Source organism: Pelodiscus sinensis, unplaced genomic scaffold (assembly GCF_049634645.1).
Source record: "Pelodiscus sinensis isolate JC-2024 unplaced genomic scaffold, ASM4963464v1 ctg133, whole genome shotgun sequence".
Lineage (NCBI taxonomy): Eukaryota > Metazoa > Chordata > Testudines > Trionychidae > Pelodiscus > Pelodiscus sinensis.
The window spans coordinates 203,157-227,942 of NW_027465927.1; the positions used below are offsets into that span (position 1 = coordinate 203,157).

At 43.0% G+C, this 24,786-nt stretch overlaps 2 protein-coding genes across 2 annotated transcripts; both read right to left on the reverse strand.

Annotated features, from left to right (window-relative positions):
* Positions 1-69: 69 nt before the first annotated feature.
* Positions 70-11,187, reverse strand: LOC142825087 (maestro heat-like repeat-containing protein family member 2B). Its single transcript, XM_075916770.1, has 8 exons — positions 11,055-11,187; positions 10,084-10,188; positions 7,514-7,637; positions 5,999-6,108; positions 3,756-3,908; positions 2,410-2,564; positions 729-891; positions 70-285 (listed from the first exon to the last, which is right to left on the reverse strand). Exons 1-8 carry the CDS (start codon positions 11,109-11,111, stop codon positions 85-87), a joined length of 1,068 nt encoding a protein of 355 aa, XP_075772885.1. The 5' UTR covers positions 11,112-11,187; the 3' UTR covers positions 70-84.
* Positions 11,140-17,253, reverse strand: LOC142825091 (maestro heat-like repeat-containing protein family member 2B). Its single transcript, XM_075916774.1, has 8 exons — positions 16,330-17,253; positions 15,872-15,991; positions 15,505-15,627; positions 14,197-14,349; positions 12,838-12,864; positions 12,409-12,531; positions 11,915-11,994; positions 11,140-11,455 (listed from the first exon to the last, which is right to left on the reverse strand). Exons 1-8 carry the CDS (start codon positions 16,543-16,545, stop codon positions 11,140-11,142), a joined length of 1,158 nt encoding a protein of 385 aa, XP_075772889.1. The 5' UTR covers positions 16,546-17,253.
* Positions 17,254-24,786: the final 7,533 nt, after the last annotated feature.

The following is a 24,786-nucleotide window of genomic DNA, read 5'->3' on the forward strand; positions in this document are numbered from 1 at the left end:
AAGGTGCCTCATAACCCTGAGAACTCCTGGGGTGTGTCACACAAATGTACTGGGATTCTCTTTGTTTTGCTCCCTTTCTTCTAATTACCTGCAAGGGTTGCCCTCACATAGTTGTTGTCCTTTTCTAAATAACCTCCTTCGGCTGCTCATCCTGGGCAAAGGCATCTTTTGTCCTAGGGTTTGGCTGATCTGCTGCAGAAGAACAGTGAACAACTCCGGGAACAGCTCCTGCACAGTTTTGCTCAACTGCAATGCTGACACCACTTCAAAGATGGCACATGTTGCCTGAAAGGAGAGCATGGTAAAAGAAGAGGTCTCTTCCTAACACTATCACACTCTCTCCCCTTCTGATACCTGCTGGACTAAATTCTCACTCCTGTCACTAACTTGATGAATGAGCGAGAGCAATTCACTCCATGTGTGCCTTAGCGTCCCATATCTGTAAAAATGTGTACGACCTATCAAGGCATGTTATGAGTTGCACAAAACATTTGCAAAGCACTGTAAGAAATCTGATTCAAAGACTTTCTAATTGCCAGATATTATTAAGTGAATCAGCCACATACTCTAAATCTGCCATCTGTTGTTCCACAGAAAGCACAGCTGGAATCCAGGAAACAGTACTTCAGAAAAGAAGTGCCCATATGACAATATTATACCACTCATCTAGCTTTCCATCAGCATGTGTGTCACAAGGCAGAGAAATACATGTCTGTCGTCTAACTTACTGTGAGAGGTTCAGCAGCTGCTAAATGCAGGTCAGTTTCTGTCTCTGAGGTCGTGCTTCCTTCTTGGCTTGTTGGAGTCTTTATTCTTTCTATTAGGACCTTCAGGACTTGAGGGGCGAGCAAGGGATCTGTCCCCAGAGATCTCCACAGCTCAGTGGTGTCACTGCAATTTAACATAAGTTATATGTGACCCCTGGAGACTTTTGTGGCTCTGACTATATGCATCATATTCAAGTAAAGAACAAATTTTCTCCTTGACTATGATCAGGGCTCACCAACCGCGCTGTCCGGCGATCTGCGCATGCACAGATCGCCCGAACCTGGCTCTTCCAGGTTACAATCTACACGCCATGGGTGAGTAGATTGTATTATTTGTCAAGCCCTGCCTATGATGAGCAAGTTCAGAGTGCTGTCCTCCTTATATGGTCCTCATGTTTTACATATTGAGTTTCTAGTTACAGAACTAAGTTAAGTTACATTTCAGGTTACATTTCTACAGTGCATGACTATTTGGGGATCCTGGAGGTATCCCGAAATAGCTACCCCACATTTACACAAGCAGCCCGTTATTTTGAAATATTTTTCAAAATAATGGGCACACTATTTTGCCATCCCAATAAACTTTGTTGCATGAGGGATAAGGGATAGCTTGAAATAGCACATTATTTCGACATTTGGTGCTGTGTAGAAGCGCCACATTTCAAAATAGGCTATGCAAAATATGATACGCAATTTGCAGAGTGCATATTGTGCATCTTATTTCAAGTTTAGGGTGCTGTATAGACACAACCCTAGTCTTACTGCACCATAACCATTAATGCTAGACTTCAGAAGGAAAGAACACAGAGCTCTAATCACAGTTCCTGTTTTCCTACTTCTCAGTAGATATGGAATCATGAGCATGTGATGCCCAAAGATCTACGGCCTGGGAGACAAGTTGAAGAAAGAAAAATGATCTTCCTACTAACTGGATGTACAACTATGAGAACAAATATTTGTGGCTAGCCCATGACCTCTTCACAAATGGCATTCCCTGGCCTCTATTTGCCAGAATGGGCATGTTCTGTTCACTCCCTATGGGGCACCTGGCATTGGCCACTGTCTGAAGACAGGATCCTGGGCTAGATGGACATTTGGTCTGACCCACTACAGCCGTTCTCATGTTCTTAGATTCCTGCACTGATGACTGATAATTCAGCTAGGGATGTTTGAATGAAATGATAGATATGCTTACCGCCCTGTCTTTAAGTACCAAGAATGACAATTCCATTCCAGCAGCCATACCCTTGCTGATACCAAAAGCCTGGTGCCCTATCCTTGCTAATCAGCCAGGAATTTGGATTTGAAGCTTTCATGCTACCAGAAAACGAACAGTCACTGGCAATTTCCAGGGTGATGTTAGTTCAGGGGTCTGGAGAGGCCAAACTCCACTCCAGTGATGCCAGTAAAGGGAAGTCTTTAGGATGCCAAAGCAACTATTAATTAATGGAAACAGAATGACACTTAATTTCTCCCTGCACCCACCTTGACATGGTCTTGGACCTTTCTGCAGAAAGACCCAAGCTATTAACCTTTAGGAATTATCTCAAACTGTCTGTGGCTTAAATGAAGCCTTACATCTTCCAGTGAAGCTGTGGGATCCATGGTTACCAAAATGAACACTGTAAGGAGCAGTATATACCTGTCCATCGGCAGACGTTTGATGAGGAGGCTGAAGATCACTGCCTCTAGGTGATGGTGACCTAGAATGGACACTGCCTCCACCAGGAACTGCCTCAAGCTACCCTGCTTGATGGTAGGCATGTGAATGTATATTATACTCAGGATATCTGGCACCTGGACAGAATAAAACCAGAAAAAATGTCCCTTTTCCATTCTCTCCATTCATTCTGCAGAACCAAAACGTTTATTTAGTCGTTTAGCAATTTGCTGTTCTTGTAGAAAATCCTCCCTTCAAAAAACAAGTATTTAGACATGGCTGCATAGATTTAACCCACAAAAATTATACATATCTCTGCCCATACCTGGCTGCAACAGCGGGTTAAGACATGCTGAGGCCCTAAGCTATGTCAAGTTAAAGAGGCCTCATTGCATTTCCAAAAAAACATGTATTATTCTAACAGAAAGGACAATGAAAATAGAAATAATCAAGTTATCTATCTATCTGTCTGTCTGTCTGTCTGTCTGTCTATCAGTACATAGGCAAAGAGGCAAGTAAAAACTAGTAATTTTGGGGTATTTTTAGAGACCCCTCATTATCTGAGGCCCTAAGATGTAGTTCACTTAGCTTGTCTCTTGGGGCCGGATATTCTCTTTTTGCATTTTACTCGGAGTCTAATTTTTCCAAGCCTTTCATGGCTGGAAACTGTGACAACAAGATAGACAACTAATCAAGCATCTTCCTTTTCCCTTGGGGTACGGCTACACTAGCTCGTTAGTTTGAGCTAGGTAGAGTAATGAGGGCAAGCAGAGTTGCAAATGAAGCCCAGGATTTAAATATCCCAGGCTTCATTTGCATGTTCCCGGGTGCTGCCATTTTTAAATCCCCCTTCATCCGAACTCCGTGCCTGCAGCTACACGTGGCACGGAGTAGGTAGTTCTAATTAAAGATCCTAATTCCATGAGAAGTAACTGTAGTTCGAATTAGGATCTTTAATTTGAACTACCTAGTCCATGCCGCATGTAGCCGTGGGCACGGAGTTCGGACTAAGGGGGATTTAAAAATGGTGGCACCAGGGAACATGCAAATGAAGCCCGGGATATTTAAATCTCGGGCTTCATTTGCAAATCCGCTTGCCCTCATTACCCTACCTAGCTCGAACTAACGAGCTAGTGCAGATGTACCATTAGATTATCTCTGTCTTCTGCTGTTGATTCCCCCGTTGCCTGACTCAGGATAGGAACACAGATGGAATTACCTTCCAATCTCAGAGGGAGAAACAGCAAGACTTGTGTTCACTGCAAATGATGGCAAAGACCTGAAAGCCTGCAGGTTAGCCAGAAAAATCTCTCCAGCTTCTATTTTACCTCATCCAGCATGGCACCTCCACACTCCTTCAGGATGATCTTCATCCACAGACCGGCTGCTGTGGCACAGGAGGGGCTAGCAGACAGCATACCATCCAGTATGGCCTCAATAAAATCTGTGGCTTGTTCAGAGGGAAAGTACTTACTAACCACCTGTGGACAGATCAAAAACAGGAAAGATTGCAATGATAGTCGGCTCCAGTACTTTTAAGAAAGGAGGCCTAAGAGCTGTATAGGAAAATAATGTATTCATCAGCAAATTGCTAATTGGGCTCATATCTGGCAAGGCAGTTGCAATTAAAATTTTCTCTGTAATCTTTTTAGCTACCACATCTCTATTCTACACTAATAATATCAGGTTAGATCTTAGGTTGTACAGTTAGCACAACATTGTATGGGACAAACAGGATGTAAATTTCCAGTTTATATTCTATTATGTACATGACATCTTTTCACAAAATATAAAAATATGCAAAGAGATGCATGCACACAAATATAGGTTCAGGTAAACATACAAGGTGCCAAGACTGGTTTCTCAGCTTGATATCCTGCTCACATATTTTCCCCCTGGATGGATGGATGGATGGATGGATGTGCGCGTGCACATGCATGGGTATGTTCATGCAACTGTCTGGAATCTGTTTTTTACATGGCATTCATAGCATATACCTATGAAAAGCATGTTACTAATTACCCATGAATGCCTCACTCCCATAGCTCGCTCCAAGTGTGGAAAGACATCACGAAAGCATAAAACAATCATAGAATCATAGAATACTAGGACTGGAAGGGACCTTGAGAGTTCATCGAGTCCAGTCCCCTGCCCTCATGGCAGGACCAAATACTGTCTAGACCATCCCTGATACACATTTATCTAACCTACTCTTAAATATCTCCACAGATGGAGATTCCACAACCTCCCTGGGCAATTTATTCCAGTGTTTGACTACCCTGACAATTAGGAACTTTTTCCTAATGTCCAATCTAAATCTCCCTTGCTGCAGTTTAAGCCCATTGCTTCTTGTTCTATCCCCATAGGCCAAGATGAACAAGTTTTCTCCCTCCTCCTTATGGCACCCTTTTAGATATCTGAAAACTGCTATCATGTTCCCCCTCGATCTTCTCTTTTCTAAACTAAACAAACCTAATTCCTTCAGCCTTCCCTCATAGGTCATGTTCTCTAGACCTTTCATCATTCTCGTTGCTCTTCTCTGGACCCTCTCCAATTTCTCCACATCTTTCTTGAAATGCGGTGCTCAGAACTGAACACAATACTCCAATTGAGGCCTAACCAGCGCAGAGTAGAGCGGAAGAATGACTTCTCATGTCTTGCTCACAACACCCCTGTTAATGCATCCCAGAATCATGTTTGCTTTCTTTGCAAGGGCATCACACTGCTGACTCATATTCAATTTGTGGTCCACTATAACCCCTAGATCCCTTTCTGCAGTACTCCTTCCCAGACAGTCGCTTCCCATTTTGTATGTATGAAACTGATTGTTCCTTCCTAAGTGGAGAACTTGGCATTTGTCTTAAACTTCATCCTATTTACCTCAGACCATTTCTCCAATTTGTCCATGTCATTTTGAATTATGACCCTATCCTGCAGATTAGTCGCAACCCCTCCCAGCTTGGTATCATCTGCAAACTTAATAAGCGTACTTTCTATACCAATATCTAAATCGTTGATGAAGATATTGAACAAAGCCGGTCCCAGAACAGACCCCTGTGGAACCCCACTTGTTATGCCTTTCCAGCAGGATTGTGAACCATTAATAACTACTCTCTGAGTATGGTTATCCAGCCAGTTATGCACGCAGCTTATAGTAACCCCATCCAAGTTGTATTTGCCTAATTTATTGATAAGAATATCATGCGAGACTGTATCAAATGCCTTACTAAAGTCTAAGTATACTACATTCATCACTTCTCCCTTATCCACAAGACTCGTTATCCTATCAAAGAAAACTATCAGATTGGTTTGACATGATTTGTTCTTTACAAATCCAGGCTGGCTGTTCCCTATCACCTTGCCACTTTCCAAGTGTTTACAGACGATTTCCTTAATAACTTGCTCCATTATATTCCCAGGCACAGAAGTTAAACTAACTGGACTGTAGTTTCCTGGGTTGTTCTTATTTCCCTTTTTATAGATGGGCACTATATTTGCCCTTTTCCAGTCCTCTGGACAAGGGAAAATGAATGGTGCACAGCCACTAGGACAGTCACCTAGTGTCTGTTACCTTAGCCATTTCACAAGATGCTTGAAACAGAGCCTCAGGGTCTGGAGTTGTTAGTGCCTCACGGAGACATCTCAGCTCCTCCTCTGCTGACCCCAGGTTTGTGCACTGACCTAGGATAGAGAAAAGGAGAAAAAGTATGGCAACATTTAATAAAACTGAACCTCTGATCCATAGATAATCATACAGGAGGATTTATGGGGTATGTTATTACCAGCTCTGTGTGAAATTTTGGCCCCACTAAAGCCAATGACGAAATTCTTGTTGACTTTAATGGAGTCAGAATTTTACCATCAGGCTATGTCTAGACTACATCCTTTTTTCGGAAAAGGGATGTAAATTAGACGTATCGCAATTGCTAATGAAGCGGGGATTTAAATCTCCCCTGCTTCATTAGCATAAAAATGGCTGCAGCTTTTTTCGGCACGGAGCTTTGCTGGAGAAAAGCGCCAGTCTAGATGCTGATCTTGCGGAAAATTAAGCCTTTTCCGAAAGATCCCTTATCCCTCCGAAAAAGGGATGTAGTTTAGACGTAGCCCCTATGTCTGAAAGTTAACGGTAATGGCATGTGATTCATTGTGATTCATACAGGATTAAACAGGCACTGTATTCTGTGTGGAGCATCTTTCTCTGTATATCTGGTTTCAGTAGCCACTCTGCTCTCACTATTTAAATCTAATCTCATAGTCAAGCACAACTCATGTAGATTGATCTGAGGTTCTGATTTGGAGGAGAATCCCTCCACTGAACTCTCATTGTAAAAGAGATGGGGCTGACCAACAGCTTAGGTAGGAAACCCAGGTTCTTCACTCACTTCTAAATCATGAACTGTCTCTTTAAGGGAAAGCTGTCCTGCTCTGTCATCTCCCTCTCCCCACCCCACTCTGCAGAGGGGGGGCATATGGGCATATGGCGGGGGAGAGAGTGTGTGTGAGACAATGTGTGTGTGTGTGTGAGTGTGAGAGAGAGAGAGAGAGAGAGAGAGAGGGACATGCTGGCTGCCAGAGAAATCTTAGCAACAGTGCACTGCCTCTTTAGATAGGCACTCCATTACTCACCATACTTCAGACTGGAGCAGCACTATTGTATGTGTTCCTCTCCCCAAACTCTGCTCTGCAGAGATGATGACAGGGGCAAAGGGGTCACCCTGACTTCTGCACGTCTCCCTGCTCACCTCCCCTCCACACACCACTAGCAGCAGATAGGATGGAGCAAGGTCGGAGAGGGGCAGCTGAACACATGCTGCTGGCATGCTTGCTAATCAGCTGAGCGCTCCAGACAGAAATTCTGGGGAGAAGAGCAGATCTGGCCTGTGTGCTATATTTTGTCCACCCTCTAATATTTGCAGATTATTTATTATTTGTGCAGTTCTCTTCCAGCAATGTACTTACAAGGCCCCAATCATTCTGTTATATAAGTGTCGCTAACAAGACAGAAAGAATTACAGATGGAAAAAATGGTCATTACAACAATGAAAGAAAGTGAAGGGTTACTTACACCTGCTCATGGTCTCCTCACCTTGTATATTGAGCAGACAGTTGATACAGTCAACCACCCACTGACGCGATGAGGTAATTGAAGCACAGGTATATGGTGCTAATAGCCCAATCAGAGATCCAAAGTGATCAAAAGTTTCCTGAGGCTAATTAAAAAAGAATGAAGAATGAAAGTTCTCCGGCTATACTGGACATTATTTGCCTTCCTTATTGTGAACTCCATTACTGTACCTGGGTACGGCACATTGGAAAACATAATCCTTGTTGTACATGCAAATTGATGGGGTCTAAATTAGCTGTAGCACTCAAGAAAAATCTCAGAGTCATTGTGGATAGTCCTCTAAAAACATCTGTTCAACACGCAGCTGCAGTTAAAAATGCTAATGGTATGTTAGGAACCACTAGGAAAAGGGATGAATAATAATACGATAAATATCATCATGCCACTGTTTCAAATCCATGGTACACCCACACCTTGAATACTGCAAGCAATTGTAGTCCTCCAACTTAAATAAAGTTAGGTTATAATTGGAAAAAGTTCAGAGAAAAGCAACAAAAATGATATGGGATATGGGACAACTCATACAAGGAGAAGTTAAAAGGACTGGGACCATTCATCTTAGAAAAGAGATGCTTACAGGTGGGTATGATAGAGCCATATAAGATGATCAGAGATGCATGATATGGGTGTCCCTATATCTCTGACTGCCTGGGGCTGGGACTGGACAACAGGGGAGAGATCACTCAACAATTGCCTTGTTCTGTTTGTTCCCTCTGATGCATATAACACCCACCACTGTCAGAAGACAGGCTACATGAACCATTTGTCTGGGGGATCCAGAATGGCCATTTATTTTTTATGTTCTTATCTGATTAAATAGAAATAGAAATTCAACTTTAACAGCCTGAGAGTATAAGAATGCATCTATGACACTGACACAGCCAACCTATGTGTGACCCACAATAACTTAACAAGCGGCACTGCAATTGTATCAAGACAAGTCACTTATATGTTATTTCAAAGGGTGTGTCTAGACTACTGAGTTTTGTCGACAAAAATGGACTTTTGTCGACAAAACTATACCTGCGTCTACACTACCGCTGAGTTCTGTCAACATAACGTCGACAGAACTCAGCAGTTTTGTCGATGCTGGTAAACCTCATTTTACGAGGCATAACACCATCTGTCGACAGAGTTCTGTCGACAGAAGGTGTTATTGCATGTAGGCTTGTGTCTAGACTACAGGGTTTTGTCGACAAAGCAGCTTGCTTTGTCGACAGAACTGAATGTGTCTAGACGCTCTTTGTCGACAGAAGTTTTGTCGACAGATACTGTCGACAAAACTTCTGTTGACAAAACCCTGTAGTCTAGACGTACCCAAAGAAAAGTCCTAGACTAGCGATCACCAACATCATGCATTTTGGTAATAGATATGAAAGGTAAATGTTATGTATTATTGTCTGTATTTATATCTTGCTAGAAGTTTAACATAACGAAATTAGCTTGTAGATTCCAATTCCTTTTCATGTCTTAATTGCCTTAATTATATGCAACTGTCTTCAGTTAACCTTAAGATCAAAGATATAAGATAGTACAAGAAAATATTTTTTACATTGCCTTCAGCTTAACTATCTGTGTTGTAATGGAAGACCACGATTGGCTAATTACCTTATGTGAATGACCATCACCCATTTACCAGTGTATGCATAGGAAATAGAAAATTAACTTCAAAACAAAGCACGACAGGAGATCTGCATGACCTATTCTTTCTCAGGGAGAGATCCTGCTTAGACAATTTCTGTGAGGAGGCTTGCCAACCGGCTAGAATAGCTATAAAAGACAAGTTATGGGACTGATCTTCTCTCTCCAGTCTGCTTAAACTTTGAACAGGGGACGTGTAAGCCATAGGACATAGATCTTTCAAATAATTATTTGGAATAGTCTGGGAAACGCATGGAAAAACTAACAGCCTTTGCATCTAAACTGGCTTTGGATGTTGACCGGTTAGCATGATTCCAGAGAGACTTTTACACGCCAGCCGTTTATTCCACCATGGTTGTGATCCTGAACTATGAAAAGTGAAAGTCATTTTAACAAATATCTATCACTTAACCATTTGTAACTCTCTTCTTTTTCCTTTTAACAACAAATCTTATATTCGGTTATTAAGGATTGGCTGATATTTAGGGAAGACCTGTGATTCATATTAACCTAAGGATAAGTGTCTAGTCCTTTGTGATTGGTGATTATATTAGACTTAGTTGTCTAGATGGGAACCAAGGTCTGGAATGCCTAAAGGGTACTATTGTTTGGTATTTTGTTAACCAGAGTAGAAGCTCTTTTCTTACTGGTTTGGTGAATCTAATTATAAAATCACTAGTCTGGGGAACTGCCTGCCCTGTTTCTTACAGTCTGGCCTGAGTGCTGTCACAGCACTATTATGGAAACCTTTCTCTTATGGAAGCAGAGGGATCTTAGTCACTTTGAGGCCCCAGCTGCAGGCCTAGTAGAATTTCTCATGCATTCACGTTGAATGTCAGATTTGATATAATCGGGGAAGTCAGCTCAAGGAAGAGTAGAACTATACTCACTGTGCTCTTAACTATCTCCTGATAGGCAGTTAGCAGCCAGACACTGGCCTGCAAGGCCCTTTCTCTCTCCCACTCCTTCCCTGAACTGAGCCAGGTCTCCAGTAGCTGTTGGCAAAGCAGGAGAATGGACAAAGTTAGTACCAGAAAATCCCTCCCAAAGGTTTCTTTTAAATAGGTTTGATTGTCACTAAAATCCCTCTCCAAAGCATTTAACTTCCATATAGCAAAAGATTTATATGTCTCCAAAAAGAGACCCTTGTATATACAAGTCCCAGGGACCAGATTCACCTCTGGTGTACGTAACTCCATCAAAGCCAAAGGAGTTACATGAGAGATGAGTCTGGCTCTGTGTATGTGAGGGCTTCTGTAGACTGTCTGATGGCAGCTGTCTAGCACATTGCATGCAGTTTGGGGTCTGGTGCTGTGTTCTCTTTCCTGGACAGCTTCTCCCATGCTGAGTGGCAAATGACAGAGGAGCATTTCTTTTTATTTAGAGCAGAGAAGTCTCCCCAGCCCAGCTCCTTTTATAACTTTATTTTCATACCAACGTTGCACCTAACTCCCCTCCCCTCAGCTCTTCAAACTATTCTGTTTATGTCTGAAGAGCAGGAAGTCTTTGGTGAATGAGTTTCCATACACAGAGCTTAACTCAATACTAATTCATTCCTTTTACAAGAGGTGATCAGTTCTCGCCGGTCCTCTTGAATTTGGTTACTGCACTGATGATTTTCTTTCCTGTCCATGTAGTGTTAACTATACTGGAAAAACTAGATCTCAGTCCACCACTGGCTTAAAATGGAACAGCTCCCATGGATTTCAATGGGACACATTCCCACTTACTTCAGGAAAAAATTGATGCTTTCTCCCTAAAATTCACCCGCTGCGGAAAATTCCTCCACAACAGAAGCTTGAGCATCATCCCTGCTATAACACAAGAAACAATTATCACCCTGGTCCTATGGGCTACTCACATGAAACATTTCCTGGAACCAGTCTGGGGTTGGTTCTTCCTCAAGCAGGATCTTCATTAGCTCACTAAGGGCTTCTAAGGAGCACTCATACAGCAACTGAAACCAGAAGAGAAGGAGCGAGGCTCAACACCAGATAATTTCTGCGGGAGGTGGAGGTGAAGTTAGCCATGACTTTGCAGGGAGGCCGTGTGTGGCTGCTATCACCCAGTGCTTGCTGGGCAGAGATCTCAGTGGAGTCTGCCAGAGGGGAATTGGTGTCATATACCTCTATGTGCAGAGTATCCTCTTGTTTCTTGCCTTCCTCTTTCATCTTCTCCAAGGGAGGAAGGGGAAATACACTTTTGAAAGACAGATCAAGGATCTCACGGTTTTCCTCCAGGGTCAGAGATGGTTTGAGTTTGCTGTCAGAAGACAGAAAGAGAAGTCACGTGTTAGATTCAATACCATAGCCAAGTAAAAAATGGGTTAAATGAATAAAGATTATCCCAATCTAGAACCCCAAATGCAAACAGCCCTTCACTTTGCAGCTGTGCACCTCTTTGTACCTCTGTTAATTATTTGCTCATCTAGAAGTAAAGCTAAAACTTCAATTCCCTTTTTAGAGAAATCCACCAGCTTCCTTCCCCCTGCCAGCTAGCCAGACACCTCCATCCCCACCTGAACTCTTCTCCGTAGTATGGCATGCCCCACAACCTCCACTCTTGTGCCTTTCAAGCACAAATCTCCAAACAGACATGACGCATTCAAACCCTCAAAACAAAAACACCATGTGAGCATCAGCCTGCTCCCAACCTGACACTCATGAATTAACAAATGAGAAGACATCACAGTGCCAAGAAATCTGGCATAGAATATCCTACCACAGCTGTCCAATCGCAAAAATTGCCTTGTAACGAACTGGAGACACCAGGGAATCCAATGGTTCCTTTTTAATGAAGTCCTGAAATGCATGAACAGAGACATAAAAATAAGAAGTGGGTTTGAAAGGCAGAGAAGCCTCCCCCTCACCTTCTGAAACAGGGCTTTATGCCAGACCTGTAAGAAACAGACACTGTTTCAGTGGCTCTCTGCCTCAGAAATGGACCGTAGAGTCATCTGCTATACACAGGTCAGCAAGCTGTATCCTGGTAACTCTTCAGACACTATCCATTCCTTCCAGTTACAGCCCACAATTTGCCAGCATCCCGGCCAAGCACAGTGGACCCAGCATTCTGGGTGCCAGGCAGGTAAATCATGACACTGCAGTAGTATAGCTACAGCCAATGGAAAGAATAACATCTACCCGGACAATCAGTCTCATTACATAATAACAAAATCCCTTGTAGCTCAGGCTTCAAAGTTCCTAATCACTCACCATCATGTAAGCAAGGAGCTCCAGTTTGTAAGAGAATTCAAATGCCTGGGAGTCTCCAGTCTTCAAAACTGCACAGCTAATCTCTGTTGCATTCTGGATGAGGGTTAATTTCAGGTCCATGTCCTACATTTCCAGGAAAAACAAGAGGATGTGGGTGAGAAACTGAGAGAATCAGATTCCAGAAGAGTAGAAATTAGATCTAGACTCAGGACAAGTGTCTGCAGACCCCAGAAGACAGAGAACCCCAGCTCTACACCCATCTCAGAAAAAGAAAAGGCCCAGGTTGATCAAGTAAACCCAGGTCCATTTACACAGAGTAGTCATGACTCCTGCTTGATGTGGGAGGGAAAACAAATCTTATGCAATTTAAACAAGAAACTTGTGCATAGTAAATGCACAAGATACGAGGGCAGATTATTTAGAATTTACCTTGTTCGTAACATTGATCCCCAACACCTGAAAAACAAAATGTAAAACCGCTACTAGCAATTTCTATTGTGCCACATTATTCACATTCTACAAATATCCTGGTTAATGAATATGAAGTAGAGAGAAATCACTATTACTGAATCTTCCAAAAAAGCAGGAAATGTGCCCAGTCTGGGTGTATTGCAGTGGACAATATCAGGGGCCATAGTTCTTAATATTTGTATTTGTGAACTACTGGAAAATGTCAACTTGGTTCATTTGTGATCAACTTTTTTTGACAATGAGAGTCTCAGTTAGGCTAAGTCTAGACTACAAAGTCTGAAAAAGATACGCAAAGTCTGTATCTTTCTCTGCTTTTCTTTCAAAAAAGGCTTTTTCGAAATTTGGAAAAACCTGCTCTTTCAAGCCATCCCTTCCTTCCTCATAAATCAAGGTTTACAGGGATGGTGAAAGAACGCATCCACTTTTCCAAAAAGTGGATGCGGCATTACTTTTCTGGGATACCTCTGGTATCCCGGAAAAGTACTGCAGCCTAGACATAGCCTTAGACAGAGTAGACTGGAATGGCAAAGTGATGTGGAGAGATTAGAACTATGCACTGAGACCAGAATCAGGGCTGGCAAGTGGACAGCCATATATCTAAGGAGCAGAAATAATGAGCAGGCAGACAAATAGGAAGACAGATATGGGGAAAGGGAAGTAGATAGTCCAAGAAACAGTGATAGCAAATAAACTAAATACAAGCTAGCACTATTCTCTCTTGAGTAGCAAGAGGTAGAGCTAGATACTCATACATATTAAGGAAATTAAGGTGCATCGACAGGTCACCCTTACCTCGAAATAGCTTATTTTGAAATTTGGCATTGTCTACACAGCAACAAATTTTGAAATGAAGCACTATTCCAAAAAGTCCCTTAACCCTCGTGGAACAAGGTTTACAGGGATGTTGGGATAGTGAGCCCGTTAGATTTCAAAATAACGGGCGCACTCAAAAGATGCGGAATAGCTATTTCGGGATACTTCTGATACCCTGAAATAGGTTCACAGTGTAACCATAGCCTTAGAGAGTTATACTGCACAGCCTGAGTGTGACTGCATCTGAAATACTATGTAACTGTGACCTAGAGAATTTCAGAAGAACACAGAAAAACTAGAGAAAATACAAACAACAGCAACAAATAAGATATTTGTTACAGCTCACACTCTATCCATGAAGGTTTTAGATTTGATGCACATGACAAACGGTTGTTCAAAGGAGATTTTTAGAAAAATAAGCCCTCTCTTAGTAAACTCAGGTCCAGTGGAGGCACTGATCTAACTTCAGAGTAATATCCCCAACACTTATGCAAAAACTCTTACTTGGCAACCGGTTCTATAATGGTGTAGGATGTTCTCTGTGATGTCTGCCTCCACCCGAGACAGAAGTTGCTCTTTTGGAGCATGCATAGCCACTTTGCTGTATGTCAGCATCAGCGTGCTGCGGGTCTTGGCTCTTTTCCCATAATGGTAGTCCTGGACAATTGGAAATGTCACAAGAGACAATTACTTCTGATTCATTTTGCCTTGAAATTCTGATCTGTTGCTGACTGAGGAATTGCTTTTGGCAGCGATAATAGCTTGTACTTGAAAAATGTATTTAAGCAAAACCATAACTGCGTGAGGCAGAGAGGTATTGGTGTCTCAAACATACTGATTGGATAATTCTGACACAGAGAGCCCAAAGTTTTGACCCTACCCCAGTGAAATAAATGGGAGATTTGTCATTGACACTGATAGGCACAGAATTAGGTGCTAAATGATATGCCTAAATCTGCACAGTGAGTAAACAGCAAATCTGGCAATGGTGGCCAAGAGACCTAATATGCTGTTTTATCCTCTGGATAAATGGTTCTCAACCAAAGGTACGCAGAAGTTTTCGAGGGGGACAGATCAGATCATTTCGATATTTGCCTAGTTTTAGAGCAGACTACCTAAAAAGCACTAGCAAAGTTACAAACTAAAATTTCATACACACAATGACCTATTTACACTGCTCTATATACTGCACATTGAAATGTAAGGAACATATTTATATTTAAATTAATTTATTTTAATTGGTATGGCATATGAAAATGGGAAATTAAGCAATTTTTCAGTAATAGTGTGTTGTGACACTTTTTTGTATTTTTATGCCTGATTTTCTAAGAAAGAAGGTTTAAAATGAGGTGAAACTTGGGGCACACTAGACAAATCAGATTTCTAAAATGGGTATATTAGTGTGGAAAGTTTTAGAACCGCTGCTCTAGAGCACAGGGTCCATAACAGTTGTCCAGAGAGCAGGTTGGTTAGTCACATGTTGCTTGCAACACCTCCTCCTTTACAGCTACTAACCTGGATTTAAAAAACAGCTACAAATACATTCAACACTTTTCCATATAATTAACTGGTATAGTTCCTACACACTGCGCATAGGAGAGGCATTCAAGCCATGAAACATCAGATGCTAAAAATCAGTTGAGAGAACCACGGATCCAGACTGTGCTCCTCTCTACTTAAATGTAAGCATCACACAGAGCACATCCATTGGGGGACAGTGTTAGCTGACCAATGAGACTCTACCGGGGGCAGGAGATACTGTCTCTAGTTTAGAGGGAGAGGAAGTTTGAGAGAACCCCCTGGCTCCTTTACCTTCAGGCGACCAATAAACCCAGAAATCTTAACTTTGTTCATTGCTGCCCCAAACTCCTGAAGTATGTTCAAGATGAGGTCCAAGTGGCTCTCGGCAGAGAATGCAAGGATGGAAATGACTCCCTGTTACTCAAGAAAAATATTGGTTAGTGAATCTGACCAGGTGCCCAATAGACCCCACAAGTCAATTCCTTTCACCCAAAGTAGTGTAAAGTGCCAATGGGAGGGGGGAGCAAAGGGTGAGTGAAATAGCAACAAAGAGGACATGAAGCAAAATGGCATCTGTCCCAGGACAACTGAGAGCTGAGTTGCCCAGGGGACATTCAGAGGGTACATGATAAGGTAGGGAGAGGGACAGGGTCCTTACCAGTCTATCAGGGGCTTCCATGTAATCTGCTGTCTTCAGAAACTTCTGAATCTGTGATTTAATATGGACCAGGTCCTGACAAACTGCCAAGCAAATTCCTAGTGCCTTATACAGGAAACACTGAAAGAAAGAGGCCAGCATTGAGATATCAAGAATACCACATGCTTGTCAGTATAGAACCAACCCAGCAACACACACTGACACAGGAAAAAACAACCGAGCCAAGACCAAGCACCCCTGCTGCAGACACATCCCATCATCTTCCGCCACCCAGTTAGGGAACAATTCAGTACCAATAGTTGCTCCAAGCAAATGCCAGGAGGGGAAGAGCAGGGAACAAGCAAACACAAATTTTATACACAAAAAAAACCAATGAAGCAGAGAGAAGTCTCATGCAGCCCTCCAACAAGAATTCCAAGAGCAATTAACTAGAAAGTAAACCTTAACAGAGAACAAACCTTCTCTTTGGAGGGGCTGGCATAGCTGGCCATCTGCTGGCTCAACTCAAAGCTTAGCTGGCTGCTCCAGGCATTGTCATTTATCTGCTCCAGAGATGTTCTGAGGAACTGTGTGTAAAACAAGAGCTGGTTTATTGAAAGAATTTTTGGTTGGGGCTTGAGAGTTTTTTCCCTTCCTTGTTCTCTGTTGTAACCATTCCAATATTCAGGTGTCATAGGAAGATTATTTCCCTATTGAGAACTATGAGCATTGACAACCCAGACTTCCTCTGCTGGTTGTTCTTTAACCTTTGCCTTATGATTCTGCTCAGTCCCCAAACTCAGATGCACAGCAAATTGGAGAATGAGATCTGACCATTGATTTTATAGCAGACAGAGGATAGGTCTAGTGAACTTTGATCAATGGGCCATCATTAACAAAGAGCCAAGCACCTTCTCTGAAGTGCTACAGACTCTTCATAACGCTTTCTGCGGGTATGCAGGGTTGTGAAGTATCTCACTACCACCTGCCCTTAGCATGAGGAAGCATTCTCTATGCCTGCCAGGTGTCAGCTCCTGACTCTGCCAGACACAGGAAATGCAAGCACACCCTTCTCACCCGGACCCAGCTTTGCTGTCCTGCAGATAAGCAATAGGCATGCTTCAATCATCACACCCTCTACATATTCCCAGAAGGTCCAGCCCCTGTTCCACTGGACACTCCCAGAATTCACAGGTTTACTACTTACCACCTTACTATTTTCACCTCAGCATCACTGATCCATTTAACACATCGCTCTTAGGTGCATATACAGTGAAAATAAGTAGAATTTCATTCACAAAGAATGGAAATTTGAGAAGCAGCAAGCAGAATTAATGTAAACAAAGATTACGTAAAAGTAAAATCACCACACACTTCCTAAAGGTTAAACTTAGACAACCAAACATTCCTCTGTCTCACAAAGGATAGCTCTCCCAGCTTGAAGCACCCAGACCAAATGTGATCCTCCTAAGTCAAGCAAGCTGGCAGCTTATTCCCTAGATGAAGGATAACTGGTGCAGGATACCTCTGCACCTCCCAAAATAGTTTCAAGCATCTCACTAGTAAACAGGTATCCCCTATTGTTTGGTTTTCTTGGATAGAGTCTCCTCTGGAGACTTTGCAATTACTTAATTAGAATTTTCTCAGTGAATAATTACTCAGTGAATAATTACTCAGCCTACATACAGCCAGACAAAGTTGCTTTTCACCTTCTGGTGACCAGCCTCAACTCATAGACCTCAAAAACATAAATTTTCAGTATACATCCAGAAGTAGTATTCCCTCTAAGGCTACGTCTAGACTGCAAGCCTCTTTCGAAAGAGAACATCTAGACTGCAACCACTTATTTCAAAAAAGCGAGCCGTTTTTTTTGAAAGAGAGCACCCAGGCAATCTGGATGCTCTCTTTCGAAAAAGCTCCATTTGCATTCAATAAAGCCTTTTTTCGAAAAAGCCCCATTTGCATTCAATAACACCTCTTTTCAAAAAAAGGCATTATTCCTTGTAAAATGAGGTTTACCGCAGTCGAAAAAACTGCTGCATTCTTTCAATTTAATTTCAAAAGAATGCAGTGGCAGTCTATATGCAGAGGAAGTTTTTCAAAAAAAAGGCCACTTTTTTCGAAAAAACCCTGTAGTCTAGACACACCCTGAGATTTCCGATCCATAAACGGAATGAGTTTTGTCTTGTGCGCTGCTGTGGCATCTACCAGTTATTAACATACATATATATACTGTATATATATGCAGTCTTTTTCTTTGTTGAGACTGCCATCATATTCTTTCAAATCATAACTTTTTAAAAAGTGTGCAGAAAAGAAATGTCTGTTCTTTTTAAAGTTTGCAAAACATTATGGTGATACTTAAAATAGTGTGCATTCTAACCTACTTGAAAAAGCACATTTGTACAATTTAAAAAAAAACTCTTAAAACCCCCAAAGCAGTTGTAATTTTAAAAATTCAGGTTTTTTCAGAGAGCTGTAGTTGTGAAGACTCTTTAAAATGTGAAGCAAGTGCAACTAAGAGACATGGTGATAGCTGCACGTATTTTCAGAAAATCATAAAAAATAGCTCTGCTACACGTGAATTGCCTTATTTGGGTCAATCATGAATTAAGTTGGATGCCCAGTGATGATATTTAAATGTATTCATTGGTTATTGTGTTGCTCATACAAAGCATGTAATATAGTGAGGACATCATTCATAGTCTATTCTGAAAGGCACTTCACTTTGGTCTTAGGAGTGAGTGGCAGCTGGTTACCATAATTTATGTCTTCAATTTGACCTGTAAAGCCATCAAACCAGAAAGAAGGAACAGAGCCTGAGGGACTCTTGATCCCTACCAAGAGAAGCCAATCCCTCAGGGCCCAACAGAACTGACTAAACTGGGTTTCTGTGCCCAAAGTATCCAGTACAAGCCAATTCAGGAGCCAAGCTTGAGTAGCTCAGCAGAGCCCATACGTCGCAACATGAGGAAATTAAACCCAAGATGCTTGCCAGATCCCACTGCAGTATCCAAACTCCACTGAAGGGATAGCAGAGGACTGAGGTATTTGTGATGTTACTTGTTTGTGATGAAGGTGATCGGTCCTGCCTCAGCTTATTACTGGAAAGTTAGGAGGGCGGCCAAAGCCACCCAAACAGCCGCTGCTGGCAGCCACCACTGGCCACACGGCTCGAGCCCCGGCCGTCCAAGCAGCTACCCCTGGCCACCTGGCCCCACCAACGGGGCCATGGTGGCCTGTCCACTCCAGATGGAACTGGAGCAGCGAAAGCCTCACCATGCCCTGGCTCCAGCCGGAGCAAACAGGGGCAGGGCAGCCTGCTTGCCATCATGCGGCCCTGCTAAACTGCCTCTGTCACCACTCACCTTCCGATCCAGCAGGACAGTGAGAGGTGAGTGCTGCTGTGTGGCTCTGCAGGCGAGGTGTTGGGCTTAAAATTTGTTGTGCGTGGCCATGCAGACACGCAGCTTGTAAGGCCAGTCCAGAAGGCCTTATATATTATCCATCCAGACATTTTGCAATGATTATGATGATCAGTGTGGCCAGCAGAGGCTTTACATGATACTCTTTGATGAACTGAAATGTAGAGATCAGCTCTAGAGGATCCTGGTAATTCTATGCGCCCCGCAACCTCTGTCAGTTTCCAAAGTCATACCCTCAACTCCCATTGAAGTCAGCAGGAGATCCAAATTTTGAACAGCAGCCAGGTTATATTGGAAACCTCACAAGAGAGCCTTCATGGAGACATATATAGGTCCCTGCTGACCTACCGTCCATCCAGTTCCTTCATGCCAGCCTACTCTGACAGTGGGGAGGAGTGGGATTTGGAAAGGACATGACCACACATCTCGAACAGCAGTTACAAAAAGGTAGGTAACTGGTTTGTTTCTTTTTCGAGGGCTTGCTCATGTCTATTCCGATAGATGACACCCAAGCAGTTCCCATGGAGGAGGGAGCCAGAATTAATTGAAACATCACATCACCCCTTACCTGTTGGGTGATGGTGTGGTGTGACATGACGGTGCAAATAGAGGAACACGTTGCTGCCCTGCAAATATCCTCAATGGGAATCTGTAGGAGGAACGCTGCCAAAGATGCCTGTGCTCTGGTGGAGTGAGCTGATGGCGCTGGAATTTTGGCAAAGTAATAACAGGAAATATCCACAATGAAATACACTGGGATGAGATGAGAAGTCCCTTCATTCCTTCAGCCATGACAATAAAGAGCTGTGGTGATTTACAAAATGGCTTTGTACATTCAGTGTAGACGGCTAGGGTAGGGTCTGTCTGACACATGGTTGGCATGACGTTTTGGGAAGAAAACCAAGAGGAAAATGTCCTGGTTTAGATGGAAGAGGGAGACAACCTTGGGTAGGAACACCAGATGCGGACAGAGCTGCACTTTGTCCTTACAAATGACAGTGTATGGAAACTCATAGGTAAAGGCCCGGAGCTCTGAGACCTAACTAGCCAAGGTTATAGCCACCACAAAGACCACCTTCCAAGAGAGGCAAGCTAGAGGGCAGATTGCTAGGAGCTCAGACAGCAGTCCCATAAGTCTAGAGAGGACCAGGTTAAGGTCCCACTGTGAAATGGGGATGTCTGACCTGGGGATACAGCCTCTCCAAACCCTTAAGGAAACATCCCAGCATAGCATTGCTGAACAGAGATCTTTCCCCAGCCCCAGGATGGAAGGCAAATAACCACTACGTGGACGTTAATGGATGACAGTGTCAGTCCCTGGCACTGGTTAAGGTATAAAAAGTAGTCAAGCACAAGGGAGATGGAGGTTTCTTGTAGGGGGATGTACTTTTGGAGGGACCAAACTGAAAATCACTTCCAGATTGTTAGGTATGTTGCCCAAGGGGAGGGTTGCCTCCTGCCCAACAGAACCTTTCTAATGGAGTCTGAGCACTGTAGCTCGAGCTGGTTTAACCATGGAGTTTCTGCACTATGAAATGGAGGTGCCCCGGGTGAGGGTGCTGTAACTGGTGATGGTCCTCGGTGATGAAATCAGGATATGGAGCAGAAGGATTATCGGTCTGTCTACAAATTGGTTCACCATGCTGCTGAGCCTATGCTGCTGCAGCTACACTGCTGCTATGAGGATGAGTTCCGCCTTGTCCTGCCAGATCTTGAGGAGAACCTTGTGTACTAGAGGAAAGAGCAGAGACATGTACACCAGGTGACTGGACCACGATATCTTGATTGCATCTGCTACCGATCCACAACTGTGGGTCTGGAAGGAACAGAACTGGATGCACTTATTGTTGCTCCTTGTGGCAACCAGGCCCATTTAGGGATAACACCAACTTTGGAAGACAGAAAGGACAATATCTGTCCTGAGGAACCATTCACGGGTGTTGACTGAGCAGCTGAAATGGTCTTCTAGGTTGTTTTGCATCCCTGACGGTAAGAGGCGAACAGGTAGATGTGGTGATCTACACCAAAGTCCCACAGGTGAAAGGGTTCCAGGCATAGAAGAGAGAAGCAAGCACCGCCTTGTTGGTTTATGCAGGGCATCACTGTGGTGTTGTCTGTCAGTAATGAGACGCACCTGCCCTGCAGTTGGGGAAGGAAGGCGAGGTGAACTGCCCTGAGCCCTCTGACACCAATGTGCAGCAGTAGTTCTGACTGTGACCACAGGCCCTTAGTTCTGAGCTGCTCAGGTATGTCCCCGCAGCCTGTATCCACTGCGTCCAGGACCAGAGAAAGAGAGTTGGGTTTGGCAAAGGGCACTCCCTCACAGACCCCTGAGGTTGAAGCCACCAGTTGAGATATTCTAGATTAGAACTAAGGTGAGAAGGGTGACCAAATTATGCAACAAATCCTTGTTGGGCTCGTACAGTAACCAGGCCTTTAAAAGGCAAAGCCACAGCGTGGCATGCTATAGGACAAATTTGCAGGCCTCCATGTGCCCAAGAAGCCTCATGTAGCTCCTTTCTGCAGTGGTGGTGAACCACTGGAGGCTGCCAATGAGGTCTATGATGGTGTGAAACTAGGATTTGGGCAGGAAGACTCTTGCCCACGTGGAGTCTAGAACTCTGTCTCTTGTGTCGGGAGGGACCAGTGTGGACTTAGGTACATTCAGAATGAGACCTAGGTCACTGGAAGTGGCTTACATCAACACCCCAGGATCGAGAGCCTGTTTCTAAACTTGGCCATTGATGAGTCAGTCATCCAAGTACGGGAAGATCTGTACACAATTTTTGTTCAGGAAGGCTGCCACTGCACTCCTATGCACTTTGTGAATAGAGGTGGGGTCATGGAGAGACTGAATGGGAGCAGAATGAATTGGTAATGCAGGGCTGTTGAGTACAAATCTCAGGAATTTGCTGTGTGTGGAGATGATTGAAATATGGAAGTACGTATCCTTCAAATCGAGGGTGGCATTCCAGTCCCCCGGGTCTAGGTAGGGGATAATGGTGGCCAGAGAGGCCATATGAAACTTGAACCTTCTTACAAATGTGTTGATGTTTCGAAGGTCCAGAATGGACCTGAGCCCACTGTTGCCCTTGGGGATAAGGAAATATCAGGAGTAGAAACTCCTGCCCCTGAACTCCTGAGGAACCCCCTCTATCGCCGCCAGTGTAAGGAGCGATTGCACCTCCTCTACAAAGAGTTACTTGTTAAAGAGTCCCTGAAGAGGGATGTGACAGGTGGGTGGGAGGGTAGGCGGGTAAAGAACTAGACAGAATATCCCACTTCTACTGTGCTCAGCATCCAGAAATCTGTGGTGATCTGATCCGGTGCCAGCTCCAGAACTGGAGGTAGAAGTGAGACTCTATAAGCAGGAGTTTCAAGTGCCAGTCTCTTTCTTCCTTTGTTCTGGGCTTAAAGCCTTTGCAAATGATGCACTTATTTAGCAGATGGCCTCCACCTAAGCACGTGAAGCAAGCAGCATGCAAGTCCTCTCTGGACCTAGTCTAGCCTCAGGAGTCACAGTGCTTAAATCCCTAGGGTTGCTACATGCCCCATGAATGGGGAGAATGGAAAACAAAAAGGGGGAACCCCCCCAAGGAAATTTACTATTGACTACTAAAAATGCTAATTATTACACTGAAATGACAATTAAGTCAGAACAACATACAACAACTACAGCAAGAGATGCCTTGCAAAACATGAAATCAAATTCTCCAAAGACCATCACTGGCGGTAGGAAGGACCTGGACGGCTGATCAGCTCAGGAGGGATCAACATACATTGCTCACCCTGAAAGCGCCACTCCAGAAGTTTCCAAATCTGATCCAACAGTACTGCTAGTAAAAAAAAAAAAAAAAAAAAAGCTACGTCTATATATATTGGCATGATTTTCCGGAAATGCTTTTAACAGAAAAGTTTTCCGTTAAAAGCATTTTCGGAAAAGAGCGTCTAGATTGGCACGGACGCTTTTCCGCAAAAGCACTTTTTGTGGAAAAGTGTCTGTGGCCAATCTAGACGCGCTTTTCCGCAAAAAAGCCCCAATCACCATTTTCGCGATCGGGGCTTTTTTGCGGAAAACAAATCTCTGCTGTCTACACTGGCCCTTTTGTGCAAAAGTTTTTCGGTAAAAGACTTTTGTCCGAACGGGAGCAGCATAGTATTTCCGCAAAAGACCTGACAATCTTACATGAGATCGTCAGTGCTTTTGCGGAAATTCAAGCAGCCAGTGTAAACAGCTGGCAAATTTTTCCGCAAAAGCAGATGATTTTGCGGAAAAACTTGCCAGTCTAGACACAGCCCTAGTGATTGTGTGCATGGAACATGCACACACGTATTGGAATGGACAGGAGCAAGCACTTGAAGAAGAATGGAAAATTCTGGTGAGTAATCCAGAATTTCCCCAGATCTTCTCAGGCTTATCTGTCACTAAGTTCTTTCATTTCATTTTCAGCACTTGCCACAAAAATGTTCCTTGTCTCGATTTACACAAGACTGTAAAGAGCTCTAACTAGAAAAAGATACATGAGAAAGTCACCAAACCTTGTCTTGTCTTTGCTGCTTTTTAGGTTTACACATAATAGATTTTCCTTTGAATGTAAAAAAGTAAGAAAGACTCCTTTACGAGTACCCCAGTGATGCACTACCATCATTAGCATGCTGGTTTTCAGGTTAAGTTCTGTGTCATTCCCAGTGGTACTATGAAGCTATTTATAATTATAGCAGTCTGAAAAATGGTAAGTCTGTTTCGCAAAACAGGAGGAATTTTTTGTTTGTTTGTTTTCTTGATTTTCAATGCCACAAACAAAAAGTGAAAAACTAAAACCATTTTTCAGTTCTTTGTTTTCTCATTTTCTTACCCCTCATCACCATCCCTTTTTTCCCTCTTCCATTTTCTGATTGAAAAGAGGATTAAAAAAAGAATTAAACAGGAAAACAACTGGAAAAAAAACCCATCTGTTTAAAAAAAAATAAATATTTTCTGTTTGGGTTGGGGTTGTTTTGTTTTTGGTCGAAAAATAACACAAAATAAAAAGTTTCCGTGAAAATGTTTTTGAAAAAAAACCCATATTTCATTAAACAAACATTGCAAATAAAATGATTTGTCCCACTCTGCTAATAATGAATAATTTATAATTAATTCTTTCCCAGCTGATACATTTGGGCGCAGGGATGTATACTAATACACCTGAAAGTCATCCTGTACCTGAAGCAGCATGTGCTCCCACTGTTCGTGGTTCAGAGAATTCTCTGTGTTTCCTATAAAGCAGGAGGCAAAACAACAGTGTAATTTATAACAGCAAGAATAGCTGTCCCCAATATACCCTCTGCAGTCAATCTTCTTAAAACTATCTGAGTTTTCAATGATAAAAGGGACCTATGCCAATGTAACATACCTGGGATTTCAATGATAAAAGGGACCGATGCCAAAGTTCTCTACTGGGCTAAGAAAAAGTATCACGTTATACATTTTTATTCAGAGTCAGTCAACCCACGAGGAGCGAGATGCTGGAC

Excerpts from the sequence above, each read along its gene's own strand:
- LOC142825087 (XM_075916770.1), bottom strand. The coding sequence starts at position 11,111 with ATGAAGATCCTGCTTGAGGAAGAACCAACCCCAGACTGGTTCCAGGAA. Across the intron at positions 6,109-7,513 it reads CTGTCTGCTCAATATACAAG|GTCAGTGCACAAACCTGGGG; the intron begins GTGAGGAGACCA and ends TCTCTATCCTAG. Across the intron at positions 286-728 it reads CAGCTGCTGAACCTCTCACA|GCAACATGTGCCATCTTTGA; the intron begins GTAAGTTAGACG and ends CTCTCCTTTCAG.
- LOC142825091 (XM_075916774.1), bottom strand. The coding sequence starts at position 16,545 with ATGACACCTGAATATTGGAATGGTTACAACAGAGAACAAGGAAGGGAA. Across the intron at positions 15,628-15,871 it reads TGGAAGCCCCTGATAGACTG|GGAGTCATTTCCATCCTTGC; the intron begins GTAAGGACCCTG and ends CTTGAGTAACAG. Across the intron at positions 11,995-12,408 it reads AGCTCCTTGCTTACATGATG|GACTTCATTAAAAAGGAACC; the intron begins GTGAGTGATTAG and ends CATGCATTTCAG.